The sequence below is a fragment of the Macrosteles quadrilineatus genome, unplaced genomic scaffold, assembly GCF_028750875.1.
Source record: "Macrosteles quadrilineatus isolate MER2022 unplaced genomic scaffold, UCM_ALF_1.0 Scaffold_5__1_contigs__length_97177068, whole genome shotgun sequence".
Classification (NCBI taxonomy): Eukaryota; Metazoa; Arthropoda; class Insecta; order Hemiptera; family Cicadellidae; genus Macrosteles; species Macrosteles quadrilineatus.
Genome location: NW_026542598.1, coordinates 65,932,970 through 65,947,222, shown reverse-complemented (window position 1 = coordinate 65,947,222; position 14,253 = coordinate 65,932,970). Strand labels below are relative to the sequence as shown.

Genomic DNA, 14,253 nt, shown 5'->3' with positions numbered 1-14,253 from the left:
TATTTAGATCTGTTATTTACCAACTATATACTTGGATAAGTAGTTACAGTGCTCGTCTAGTGTTCAGAAGGCCACCGGTTCGATCATGGGAAAGGTCAGAAGCTTTTTGACGTTTCTAAACTGGATCGAGCTGTCCTTGGTCATTGCGCTTATCGGATTTTTTGGATAATGAACTTGCTGATAATTGGTCAAGGTGTCATTCTGTTTATTCATTCTACAATCATCTTTGCCCTAGATTAAAATTCAAAATTCAAAATGGCTTGATTCAACTACGTATTTTAATTCTCGAACTGGCTTCAGCTTTGACACGCGATGGGAACGGGATGTTTACTTCTATCAACGCTCGAAGGTGAAACCAAATAACTTGAATTATTTGCACATGGGCTCTTAATAATTTATTTTGTATTATTTACTGTCAAATAAAAGCATCAGTTAGTGTGGGCCAACAGAATCTGTATACTTGGTATTGCCATTGGGATCTTACTTGGTTACTAGACGGACACAAAACCTGCGTACATATATAACACTAATGCTCAACACGTTTTACAAATACCATTCACTTTTCCCAAACAACACACATCAAGGCCCAAAACTTACATAACCACAACACCAAACGTATCTTAATCCCAACATTTCGCCTGCTTGAACCCACATGCAAGCCCATTAAATATCGTTGTTTAGCTAAGCCTCTTGCTCGTGACCGAGTCTACTTCCTTCCTGGCTATCAGCTATAAGCGATCGGGCTCTAAATAACTGGGGACAAAGTTTCTCTGGGACTGGTCCACGGGTGAACTGGTTCTTGAGATTTATCGAGCTTGTTTCGTAACTCGATTGTTCTATTACAGCATCCCCGGTCATATATAATAGTATATGTTTAGATATAATAGCGCTGTCGGACGAGAAGTGTCGGAGAGGGTATTCAACACTCGCCAGAGTTGTAGGATCATGCTTATTATCTATTGTGCCCGATGACCTTTGTTATATAATGCAGTTTTCAATTTTACAGTTGTAACACCATAGTTATTGGCAGATTGTCTTTAGATAATGAGAGCTATTTATTTTAATGAATCCTCGTCCTAAAATTTATTTTGATTGACACGGAACTGAAATTAATCGACACAGTAATTCAAATTAAAATACTGTCACAATGAATTTCAGTGACTAGTTCGCCTAGTTCATTCTCAAATCGCCTACTTCTAAATTCTCAAACCACAGACCAAAAGACAGCAACAAAAATGAATACGTCCTTTTATATTTACCTTTTAAGGCGCTTGTGAATCTATTTATTGGCTGGATCGCACATAACTTCACATGAAGTTTCCGCTTGTAAAAGCTAGACTTCCTACTCCAGAGGTACCTCGACCCCAGTGTGCCCAGATGTACCTTACCCCCAGTGTGCCTAGATGTGCCTCACCCCCAGTGTGCCTAGATGTACCTCACCCCCAGTGTGCCCAGATGTGCCTCACCCCCAGTGTGCCCAGATGTACCTCACCCCCAGTGGGCCCAGATGTGCCTCACCCCCAGTGTGCCCAGATGTGCCTCACCCCCAGTGTGCCCAGATGTACCTCACCCCCAGTGGGCCCATATGTGCCTCACCCCCAGTGTGCCCAGAGGTACCTCGACCCCAGTGTGCCCAGATGTACCTTACCCCCAGTGTGCCTAGATGTGCCTCACCCCCAGTGTGCCTAGATGTGCCTCACCCCCAGTGTGCCCAGATGTGCCTCACCCCCAGTGTGCCCAGATGTACCTCACCCCCAGTGGGCCCAGATGTGCCTCACCCCCAGTGTGCCCAGATGTGCCTCACCCCCAGTGTGCCCAGATGTACCTCACCCCCAGTGTGCCCAGATGTACCTCACCCCCAGTGTGCCCAGATGTGCCTCACCCCCAGTGTGCCCAGATGTACCTCACCCCCAGTGTGCCCAGATGTTTCCTCGCCGCTGATGGAGCGTGCAATGCGTTATCTCCTGATCAGTGATCAGCTGTTCTTGTAGTGAACTCCCGTCCTTCAGCACGATGGTAACCACGCCGCCAAAGGACGCTTTCACCTAATGAGCCATTTACCATATCAGCTGTTGCAAGGTTTAAAAACTATCGAAATGCTAATAACTTTCAGAATAAATGGCTTTCTATTACTAATTGTATTGTTTTAGTACCTAACGTACATTATTACTATTTATAAGGGTCACGTTCATAAAATAAAGCAAATCATGTCACATGTCAAGGCTACATTATGTTGTTAAATCCCAGATGCTTACCTAGTAATCAACTCCACAGTGATACTAACTTCTCAAACCTTTGTCCAAAACTAGTTTTGTGTTCTAAAATAAAATTTAAGATAATAAACCTAATTGACCACACGCTCCGTTTCTTACTGTGGAACTCGAATGAAAGTTACATGATGTAACTACATCGTAACTAACAATTGCTGATAAGGAAGTTAATATCTTACTGCAGTAAATTGAGTGAATTCTCTACGCGTGCAAGTCATGCAGTTGCGTTGAAATAATTGTACGAAACTTGGAATTATCCGTTGCAAATTGGTAAGAGGAACTAAGCTTGATTGTTCCTGTTCAGCTGGGATACGCAAATGCGGCACGTAGTCAGGTTATTCGCGAGAGCGTTGTGGAGATCTTGGCATATTGCTCCGAGAATAAGCAAGCTTGAAACACATCTTCAGAGAAGTGCTATAATTAGTAATTCCTTTCCCAAAAATAACTATCTTATCATGATAATGCATAAATTTAAATTTATTCAAAAAAAGTATTTAAATTTATTAAAAAAAATTATTTCAAATTTTTATAAGGTTGTAAGTAGCTGATAATAGCCGAGTTCACACATGCCTCCCCTCCGGTAATTAGTAATTACAATGAGTAATTACAATTAGTTTTTTTTTTTTGTAATAAGTTTTTTTTTTGTAATGAGTTTTTTTTTTTTTTTGTAATGAGTATTTACAATTAGTTTTTTTTTTTGTAATGAGTTTTTTTTTTTTTTTTGTAATGAGTATTTACAATTAGTTTTTTTTTTATGAGTAATGAGTATTTACAATTAGTTTTTTTTTATGAGTAATGAGTATTTACAATTAGTTTTTTTTTTATGAGTTATTAAAATTTTTATATGTAATTAAAATTATTTTTTTCGATAATGTGTAATTAAAATTATTTTTTTCGATAATGTGTAATTACCAATTAATACACATGTTGTAGGTGGCAGAGGGTACTCCTACCCCTTCCTTGATTTTTTAAGTGTAATTATTCTTTACATCTTGAGAAATCATCGTGATGTTGCTTCCCACACACTAATCCCAGGCGGGGGGTACTCATCCCCTCCAGTGTTGTGATCTTCTCACAAAGATAGAAAGGGAGCCTCGACAAGCTCTCCCTTCGCCACCCTCACCACATGTTTCAATATGATTTATGACGTCTAGACACGTGGGTGCGTTGGACTCAACAGAGAGGGTTCATCGCAGACACTATTACATCACTGTCTTAGCTAAGCTGAGACAGTATGGAATAGTTCTAATTATTAGTTTGTTTGTTTGTTTGTTTGTTTTTTTTTTTTTATTTTTTTTTTTATTAATTTACATTATTGAGGAACCAGGAAGTCAAGCATTTAATATATTATATCTAACTTAATCCTACTAATACTAAAGCTATTGGAGTCCTCGGCTTCTTATCTCCGCGTCCAGGTTTACATATCGCTGCAACGCTATCCTTACCGTGTCCTGCGTGTGAGTGTCGCAATATGTCCGTAATTCCCATTCAAAGGCCACATCAGTCATCGCAGACATCAACTGTGATATACTCATTGTCTTCATTAAGGATTGTTCCCATCGTACTTCAACCTCGATGCAGGCTTCGATTAGAGTCATCTCACCAATATCATTGATGACATTGTCTTCAGCCTCCGCCGAAATAGAAGCATCGATTAACTGTTCATCATTAATATCACTTCCAAAGGACATCGTGATGTTTGCTGGAGTGTAGGACGAGAAATGACGCCAAGATGAGAGATCTCCGCTCTCATCCCCTCCCCCTCATCCCCATCAACCCCCCTCTCATCCCCTTCCTTCCAAATAACAAATCCCAGCCCTATATTAAAACATCATTCTGCTTCCATTACTCGTGTAGTGCGGACGGACTAATCACCAACCCACTTCTACAGTCGATAGGTGCATAGCAGCATCGAGATTTTGGATTAACCTCTCAATCATAAAATGTAAGTACATATCATTATGTATACAGTACTATATATTTATTGTTATGTATTTCATATTTAAACAAATGTAAAAAAGAAGTGACTAGAATTACTCCAGGTAATTAAATTTACTAGGAAGAAAAAGAGATAAATATATAACTTAATATCACACTTGGATTAAAAAGTTTGGATTTAATTTATATATATATATATATATATATATATATATATATATATATATATATAATGGTAGTAATACTATAAAGTAACAATATTACGAAAATAAATCCAATCTATCGTGAACTTAATATCATACTTGGATTAATAAGTTTAGATTTTAATTAATATAAATAGTTGTAATAGTACTATAAATCAACAATATTACAAAAAGAAATTGACTAAACAGAAGTGCTCTGATCGTAGCAAATAGTGAACGTAGAAAACTAATAAGATCAATTAACTAAAATGTATGAAATTAAAAATATTTCTCTTGGTTGAGAAAAACATTAAAATATTGCATCAAAGGTTTTTAGTATGTATATTAAAAGTATTTATTTATGTTTTCAGATCATGAATAATAACACCGTACGGCGTAGTTTCACTTGTGCCCTCTGCGACAAGGCATTTACGCGGAAGGACAATTTGATGCGACATACTAGAGTCACTCATGGTGGTACAACTGAAGCCTGCTCTACCTGCGGGACAACATTTAGGCGCAACGATGACTTAAAACGTCACATGCTAAGCACACATCGCTAACAGCCACAACAACCGGAGAACCCCGCATTTAGACAGAACATTGCTATTACTACCACAAGTAATCGGCTTGTACCATCATCCAGCGCTCCCGACTTCATCCCAAGACCTGGACCATCGACTGCCCCAGACTACATTCCAAGACCAGGACCATCGACTGCCCCAGACTGTCCGATGATAGCACAACCCACTGTACCTCACCTTATAGGTACGTTTTAAATAATATAATCACCAATAAACTGTACAATCGTTTTAATTAAATATAATTCGATACATAACCTTTAGTATGATAGCAATAGAGTATTGAATTATCTTTGAACTCTATTGTTAAAATACTAGTAGTAATTATATGCTTTATTCATTCATTTTATTTCAATACCAATTATTTCACAGTAAAAATATGAAATATATATTTATCTTTTGTCACTTTCCTTGTAGGCATACTATAACAAATCAATATATCATATTTCATTTTATTTCAAAACCAATACGTTTTACTATTTCACAGTAAAAATATGAAATATATATTTATCTTTTGTCACTTTCCTTGAACAATAACAAAACAATATAGTATATAGTATATAGTATATTCCTTATCATTACACTCTTTTGTTTAAAGTAAAAATATTTTTTTCATTAGGTTTTAGTGTACTTGTTCTTTTCTGCTTACTAGAAACGTCAGCGGGGCCGAGTCATACTCGGTTGTGGTTAATTGGGTTTAATCGTCAAAACAATACCAAAAATAGATATTTTATAATTTACGAAAATAATTTTATTACAAACAATAGACATCCAATCGCTGAAATAACAACAACTATATAACGTAAAAATACTATATGCAATTAAATAAATTGATATAAACTTCTATGATCTTGTTTATGTTTACGAACTACTCACACCGAATTGTTAGGATTAATTTTTTGTTGGTTTGTTTGATATAGGCTACACATGTGACGGTTGCGGGAAAACATTCTCCAGGAAGAATATCTTACGAACACATGCCCGCTTCAGCTGCAGAATTCATAGATCTGAGACAGCACTCAATCAGCCCTCACCCGCCTCACCATCCATCAACCTGTCATCACCTCAGTCGACTAGTGACGAGGATGATACTAATGACCAGGTCGAGATTCCTGACAATTTGGCTCCACAAGGGTTCGAGGAAATTGAGACGGCGTTCAAAGGTCGGCTTAAAACCTATTGTTTATCCGAGCCTGCCGAAAACACCGTATCACTGCTGGAGTTCCTCAATGACATTCGAGATAAGGTAATCACACTCATGCGGACTATATTAAATCACACTCATGCCATTAAGTGTAATATATTTGTAGAATGTGAATTTGTAAATGTTCATGGTGATACATGCAGGCGAGCTTTCAAAACTAAAAATGTACCTTTTTTTCAATCGTCTCACATTGACGAATTAGTGCAAGAGTTTATTCAAAATGTATTACTAGAAAAGGAAACATGTGAAATGAAAGGATCTGGCTGGAGCTTTATCAGGGTTTTGGACATGCAAATCCGTGTAAATGTCTATAGCCCGCTCAAAGGCAGTTCTTTCATTCAACTGCCGCATGATATCACCATTAAAAAAGCAACGGTTAATGTGCTAAACGATGCGGATGAACGTTGTTTTGAATATTCAATACTTTCCAAATATTTTGATAATCATCAACATCAACTAACACCTAACATGTTCACAGCAGAAATTAGAGAAAGAGCAAATTTAAACTTTAATGACTTAATTTTCCCTGTAAGCCTTAACCAAATCCGCACGTTTGAGCGCAATAATCCAGGTGTTAGTGTTAATGTGTATGGTCTGGATAAGAAGAAAAAGAATCATTTCATGGACCCGGACAAACACATTGTCTACCCTCTTCGTGTCGCAGATCGTGAGTTGGTCAATCACTTTGACCTACTCCTTATAACAAATGATGTCACCACCCACTACGTTTGGATCAAGAGCTTTACGAGATTGGTTTCATCCCAGCTGACTCTAAGAGGACATCGCCTTTACATATGTAAGCGCTGTTTTGCACACTTCGATAACCAGCCAACGAAGTTAGGTCTTAGAGGAGAGGAACGTCTTTTGGAGCATCAGCGATATTGTTTTAACAATGCTCCGTTAAGAACTGATCTTGCGGAAGACAAAACAATACATTTTAAAAATTTTGAACGCACTCAACGAAGTCGATTCACCATATACGCTGACTTTGAATGCGCACTCGTACCTCTTGAGCCTGAACAAACAATCGATCCTCCGCCAACTGTTCCACCGCCAGTATGGGATCCCGCATTAGCAAGAGGAGCACGTCGACACCGACCTGGTGAAATGCTCAATGCCAGAAATGTCCATGTACCATATGCATACGCCTATTACATTCGAGATGATAATAGAAATGTAAGTGATGGTGACACTGATGACAATGACCATACAGCTTTGACGTTCTCCAAATTGCGTCTGTACAGAGGTGAAGACGCCGCCCAGCACTTTATCAAATCGATACGGGATGACGTACAGAAGATTGGCGATATAGTGTATGGGCAACGTCTGCCGAATGACCCTCCACGGTTAACACAGGTGGAAGAGGATTCTTTCCGCGAGCAAACAGTATGCTACATATGCAAGCGAGAATTCACAATACTCGACCCCCGTGTTAGAGATCACGAACACTCTCCTCCCTATACTTACAGAGGAGCAGCACACCGTTCCTGTAATATCCGCCACAAGGAACAGGACACTATCAACATTTATCTCCACAATTTATCCAATTACGATGCTCACTTTATCATCAGAGAGCTATCCGTTGATAAAGGAAATATAAATGTACTCGCAAATACGGAGGAAAAGTATATCACATTCTCCAAACGATTTAAATATCCGGGAGCAGGTCGGCAAGGTGGTCTCAAACTACAATTTGTTGATTCCTATAGGTTAATGTCAAAAGCATTAGGGACATTAGCATCAATCCTGCCGGCCGATAAATTAAAAATTACAAAGTCACGCTACCCCAATCAAGAACAGTTTGATCTGCTTAGGAGGAAAGGTGTATTTCCGTATGAGTACATTTCATCGATGGAGGTACTCAAAGAAGATGTCCTTCCACCAAAGTGTGTATTTGGAGAAGGAGTGAGTGATGCGGATTACGAGCATGCGCAGCGAGTATGGGAGAAATTTGACTGTACGACCCTCGGACAGTATGCTGATATCTATTTGGCGACTGACGTATTGCTATTAGCGGATGTGTTCGAGGGATTCCGAGAGATGTGTCTAACACATTACGGATTGGACCCAGCGCGTTATTTAACACTACCATCATATGCTTGGGACGTAATGATGTTCAAGACAGATGTTATCCTTGATACCCTACAAGATATTGATATGTATCTGTTTTTTGAGAAGGGTATTCGAGGTGGACTGACCCAATGCGTTACTAGACACGTTGTTGCCAACAATAAGTTTACCAGAATGGAAACAATTGGCAATGACCGAGACGGTCAGAACGCAGCAGCATCAAGTGAATATTGCGATGAAAGAGATGACGATACATTTATAATGTATTATGACGCAAACAATCTTTATGGCTGGGCAATGTCGGAACTGCTCCCTCACTCCGAGTTTGAGTGGTTATCACGTCAGGAATGTGACGACTTGGACATTGGAAGAATTCCAACAGATGGTGAATATGGATATGTGCTGGAAGTAGATCTAGAATACCCCAGAGATCCAGCACTGCACGATCGACACAGGGATTTACCATTCTGTCCCGAGATATGCAAAGCACCGATTAATCAACTCCCATACTCGTTGGAGGAAATTATCAATAGTGGAGCAGGAAAATCGAAGAAACTAATGGCCACACTGATGGATAAGAGGGAATATGTAATTCACTATCGCTACCTACAACAAGCTATAGAGAATGGATTACGTGTAACTCGAATCCACAGAGTGATTCGTTTTAAACAGTCGGCATGGTTGAAACCGTACGTGACTATGAATACCGAACTTAGACAGCGTGCTGCAAATAAATTTGAGGTAGAAATGTTTAAACTTATGGTAAACGCTGTCTACGGTATGAGTCTTCAGAATGTGCGCAAACATCAAGATTTAAAGATTGCATCATCCCGCAAAACATATACAAAGTATGTAGCAAAAGCTAATTTCAATGACCGTATTTGGTTAAATGAGAACCTTGCCATACTGAATATGTCAAAAGTGCGGGTAGTACTGAGCAAACCCGTCTACGCAGGGATGTGCATTCTGGACCACAGTAAGAGGTGGATGTATGGTTTCCACTATGACATGGTAGATAGGTATGGAATCGATAGAATATCGATGATTTACATGGACACCGATGGCTGTCATTATTCAATACGTACTAAGAACGTATACCGCGACATGTTAGAACATTTGGACGACTTTGACACCAGTAACTATCCCCGGAACCACATTTGTTACGACGGAGGAAACGCTAGAGTTCTGGGGAAGTTTAAGGACGAAGCTGCCGGTGTGGCCATTAAAATGTTCATTGGTCTGATGTCGAAGCTGTATTGTTTCACGTATAGCATCTTAACGTGTGCGCCTGAAGGAGACAACGGAGATGGTGCCAACTGTATACCGCCGCCTGTGAAGAGAGCAAAAGGGGTAAATAGAGCAGTAGTGAAGCGTGATCTCACCATAGAAGATTATTTGAATTGTCTGTACAATAAAACTACTAAAAGTACAGACAATCAACGTTTTCAAAGCCGTCACCACATTTTATACACTGTTGTGGTGAAGAAGCGCTCAATGGCACCGTTTGACGACAAACGATACGTAATGCCAGAAGATGGTATCAACACGCTACCTTGGGGACACTATGCAATACCACCATTAAGGGTACCACAGATACTTGAGGGACCTTAACTACTGCCACTGACCCTTTAGTGGATACGATACTCTCCAATTGCGCCACAACCTCTGTCCCCATCATAACTGATATATTATTATTGATTAGTAGACCAAGGTCCGCATGAGTGTGATATTAGGTAGAGTTATTTATTGAACAGTCTTCATTAGTATTAGATTTTGAATACAATTCAAAGATGTTTTGATAAATAAATTCTTTAATTTTTTCCACTTCAAAGTCACTTGTAAATATTTCTAGTCACTGACTCCTCAAAAGTATGCATATATTTGTAAATAGTATTTTAGTTAATAAACAGATATATTTATTTCACAAATTCTGATTGTAATTATTTTCCTATCATTCATAGTATAATATTAGACTTTGATCAGCATTCATAGACTCTGAACAGAAATATTTTAATAATAATAAAGGGAAAAATCATTTTGTTTTCACATTTAAATAATCAGAGTCTATGCGCTTTAAACTAAAAATATGATAATAATGATGATGAACACAGGTAATAAAGTATAACAACTGAAAATATTGTTTGACAAAAGGAAAAAGTTTATTGGTAATAAAAAAAAATATATATATTTAAAAATATATATAATTTACAACAGTACAGTGATTAGTTTGTCTTGTGATACATTTGAGTAAAGAGTCTTTTGACGATTCTATCATTACGATCAGTAGTGTGTTCATCAAAGAGTTGAACAAAATCCATCATCTTCATACTGAAGTGTGTGCTGCAATACAGGAAAACCAAACAGTAGTGGGCGCAGACTGAAGACGTATCACCTTGAAGTCGGTATGGATTGTACAGGTAATGATGAGCGTTGTGTCGCAGGAATGTTTGATATAGTGGTAAGTATGGCGGTTGGCCGTAACTATCAAAATATTCAAGCATCCCCTCTCGATTCAAATAGAAAGCCACCCAGTGAGTCCCACCTTCATTGTGTGGATCAGTGTTTACAATTATTGCAGTGTGTGGTGAGATGCGTCGTGGGATTCTGTCAGCAGCGTAGACTCCAACATTGCGCACAGGAAGTGTGGCTAGATATTTTTCAATCTGTAGCGTGTTCATTCTACAGTATCATAACCAATAGTAGCAGTAGATGCTGTTTTTGTTGTACTGGTAGAGGTGCTAAAACAAGAACAGTAGTAGGATCTCGCATCTCCGCTGGTATCCAGACATTCGTCCAAATTTGTTGTCAAATGCAACCAACCACGTATTGCGACACAGTTGGTGAGCGCACATCGACTGTATGTAGACTTGTGATTTCGACATCGTAAAACGTTTGTTGACATTAAATTATTGATTGAAGTGATTGATTCGCAACCAATTGCACCGATATCGATTATATTGGTAGTAACAAAGTCCATCACATGATGACGCTTTAAATATTCTTTCTTTTCCAATCCCTTGACATAAACCGTCGGTCTTTTTGATATACAATCAGTCAATTTGTTAAAAAGTTCGTAGTACGCAATATCACCGAACTCCCATCGTAGTCCGTGGCAGTGTTTTGTGAGCCAGTAGCTTTCCCTCAGTTTTTTATCTGATAACTCTGATCGATCGTAAGGTGGTTTAGCAATATGATGCATAAGTAGTACGCCGGTGTCGGCTTCCAAGACGCAAACTTCCTTCAGTGTATATTCATTTTGATTGTCCTTGAAACATTGAATGTCCACAATGATGGGTGATGATATATTCAATTTCTTGAATGCTCTGCGTAAACGGTCCATCTCAAACGAATGTTTATTGAAGACTGATCGATTAACCGCCAAAGTCCACAATTACATTGCGCTGTCGATCAATCTCGATAACATTGTCAAACTCGGCATAAACCAAACAGTTGACAGTTTCGGTAAGCGCGTCGTCGAATCCGAGTTCCATTCGAACACTACCGTTACGCACCAGATTCCAATGTGTAGTGTCACTTGCAGATAAATCTGGTGTTAGGTCGAATGCCATCAGGCAGTATCCTTGACCAAAATCTTCCCTACTGATAACAGTGCCGGCATCGCTAAAATGTACACCAGAACCGGAGAACATCGAATGATATGCCATAACATATTTATCCTTTGATTTTTCAAAGTGGGGCTGTAACGGTTTTGATGGAACTTGTTCTCCGTCAACATATAGACAAAAGAAGTTTGTTTTAAAATGTTCGAAGTTGTAGGGATTCTTTTTAAAATCTCCATTGTATGCGGCGTTCGTAACCATTCCCACTATGACGCGTTTCGGCACTTGGCCGAGAAACATATTGTCCAAAGTCTTGTTACGTATTCCAGAGGGTAGTGTGAATGTTTTCAGCTCCACTCGTGTGATTGGATATTTTGCCGTACCAGTCTGGAGTGTTTTACTGTGCGCCAACAGTGCGGTGGGACTTATTTTGCATCTTCGAATCCAGAGACTAATATCGACAATATGTACCTTGAATTCACCAGCACTGGCCATAATGGAGAAAGCATCTTTTGATCGAATAAATTTAAATCTCAACTCTACGCCATTTAGCATGAACTTATTCTGATTGCAAATATCCACATGCAAATGTCCGAGCATATCAATCTCACGGCTTTTATTAGTTAGTTCCCGTCTCGCTTTGAGTCCTTCATTTTCTTCCGCACAATCGTTCATGTCAATTCCATCGTCAGTGTACCAAAGACTGCATGTTAGATGTGATTTTCTAGCATCGTATCCATAGTTCATTAACGTTTCAACATACGCTCGATATGCGTATGTGTTGTTTTGGGGAGTAACAAGTTTTTGATTCATAAACATATCAACTTGACTGAATAGTGAGTGTAACCAGTTATTGACCGGCCCAACTGTTTTCGCCTCTTCGTCAGTAGTGACCGCAGTTCCGTTAGATTTAACAATAGACGCGGTCAATTGTATCATTGTTTGTGAAAGGTCAGTGTATTCATCACCATTACCCGGAACTACAAACTCTATTGGCGCATCATCGGTCAATGTGGATATTGGTTTGTACTGGACCCATTTGCCACTTTCAATACTCGTCTGCGTAGGTGGTAAGGAGAATAAATCCAGCTCGGTTTTGACACACTCACATGATTTTTGATGTAGGAACGACATTTTTTTTTCTCCTCCTTCTTTAACTAACTAAAAATATCAATAGACTTCAAATTTTTACTGCGACGAGTACGTTTCTTCGGCAAAGTCACCTTCTTCCTTGGCTCTACTCCTCCTCGTCGTCGTATCCTCCCTACTAGTCTCTTGTGTTTCACTCCTCCAACTCTTCTTCTTCTTCTTGATGTAGACGTCCGCACCCTAAGAAGTTTAGCCAACGACTGTGGTGTAACAGGCTTTCTGCCACGGCCACGCATTGCGCGTTTCGCGTTATTCTTACGCGTTACGCGTCGTTTCCTCGCGCCAATGTCGCCGCCTCCGCCGCCATTAAACATCAAACGTTCTATTTGTTCGTCAGCTTTACGTTTCAACGATCCAGTAAACTCTCTAAGTCGTGAGTTGGCGGCTGATTTTGGATCTGTAACTTTACCACCTGCCAGATCGGTTAGGAATCCAACACTGGATCTTAACGCTTCTTGTCCCACCGATTTTGCTCCGGACTTGATCAGTGGCGCGATAGTGCGAATCATACCGCCCAGAAAACTACCGATTCCATGTCCTCGCTGATATGGTGCACCGTGAAATACTCGATCAATAGCACCGCCAGTCTGTTGTAATTGTTGCCGTCGGTAGTATGCCAAATAGGGATCATTCAGATTGATTATCATTATTGCTGCTGTTGCTGCTGCACTCTCCTAAAATGAAGTTTCACGTACGACGTTCCAAACATGAATGGCAGTTTTTTCCCTGTGTGATCCCTCAAGTCGATTTCCACTGTTTCAAATGTGGATTTCATAACGGGTACATAGTGCGGACTTGTGAATGACACTGAATTGTACGAACCGTACTTGTACGTATCTATATTGATGTTGACTATATTCAATAATGGCGCTGTAGTGTCGCCGATAAATTGTGGCTCTATCAAGTCGCAATACACATAAATGTGCGCTGGAATACCCAATGCGAGGTTTGGCGCTTTAGAACCAATCAATTCGGTAATATTGGGTTTTAATATATTTTTCTCGTCATAATCGAAACCCAACTGCTGTGATAGTTTCTCACTCAGACTCACATTCGATACGTTTCCGTTCATGATCCTGAGTTTAACTCTGTTGATTCTCGTGTCGTATGAAAATTCCATATAATCGTGGATGTCTTCATGTTTGTTTATTGTATTCAATAGATCATCAAGATTCCTATAGTATCCGCCTGTAATTTTAACAGCGAACTGTTCTGTATCACGGATCGTCGATCTCGCTAGTAAACTATCATACTGAAATCGTATTGTTTCGTCATCAACATTGTTTCCATTCACCACAA

General features: G+C 39.3%; 2 protein-coding genes across 2 annotated transcripts; one reads left to right on the top strand and one right to left on the bottom strand.

Annotated features, from left to right (window-relative positions):
• Nucleotides 1-4,002: 4,002 nt before the first annotated feature.
• Nucleotides 4,003-9,856, top strand: LOC128995656 (uncharacterized). The gene is made up of 3 exons (XM_054420673.1): nt 4,003-4,168; nt 5,892-6,217; nt 6,779-9,856. The coding sequence occupies exons 1-3, from the start codon at nt 4,003-4,005 to the stop codon at nt 9,854-9,856; spliced, it is 3,570 nt and encodes a 1,189-aa protein (XP_054276648.1).
• A 1,760-nt stretch (nt 9,857-11,616) lies between these two features.
• Nucleotides 11,617-12,939, bottom strand: LOC128995655 (uncharacterized protein F54H12.2-like). The gene has a single exon (XM_054420672.1). It carries the CDS (start codon nt 12,937-12,939, stop codon nt 11,617-11,619), a length of 1,323 nt encoding a protein of 440 aa, XP_054276647.1.
• Nucleotides 12,940-14,253: the final 1,314 nt, after the last annotated feature.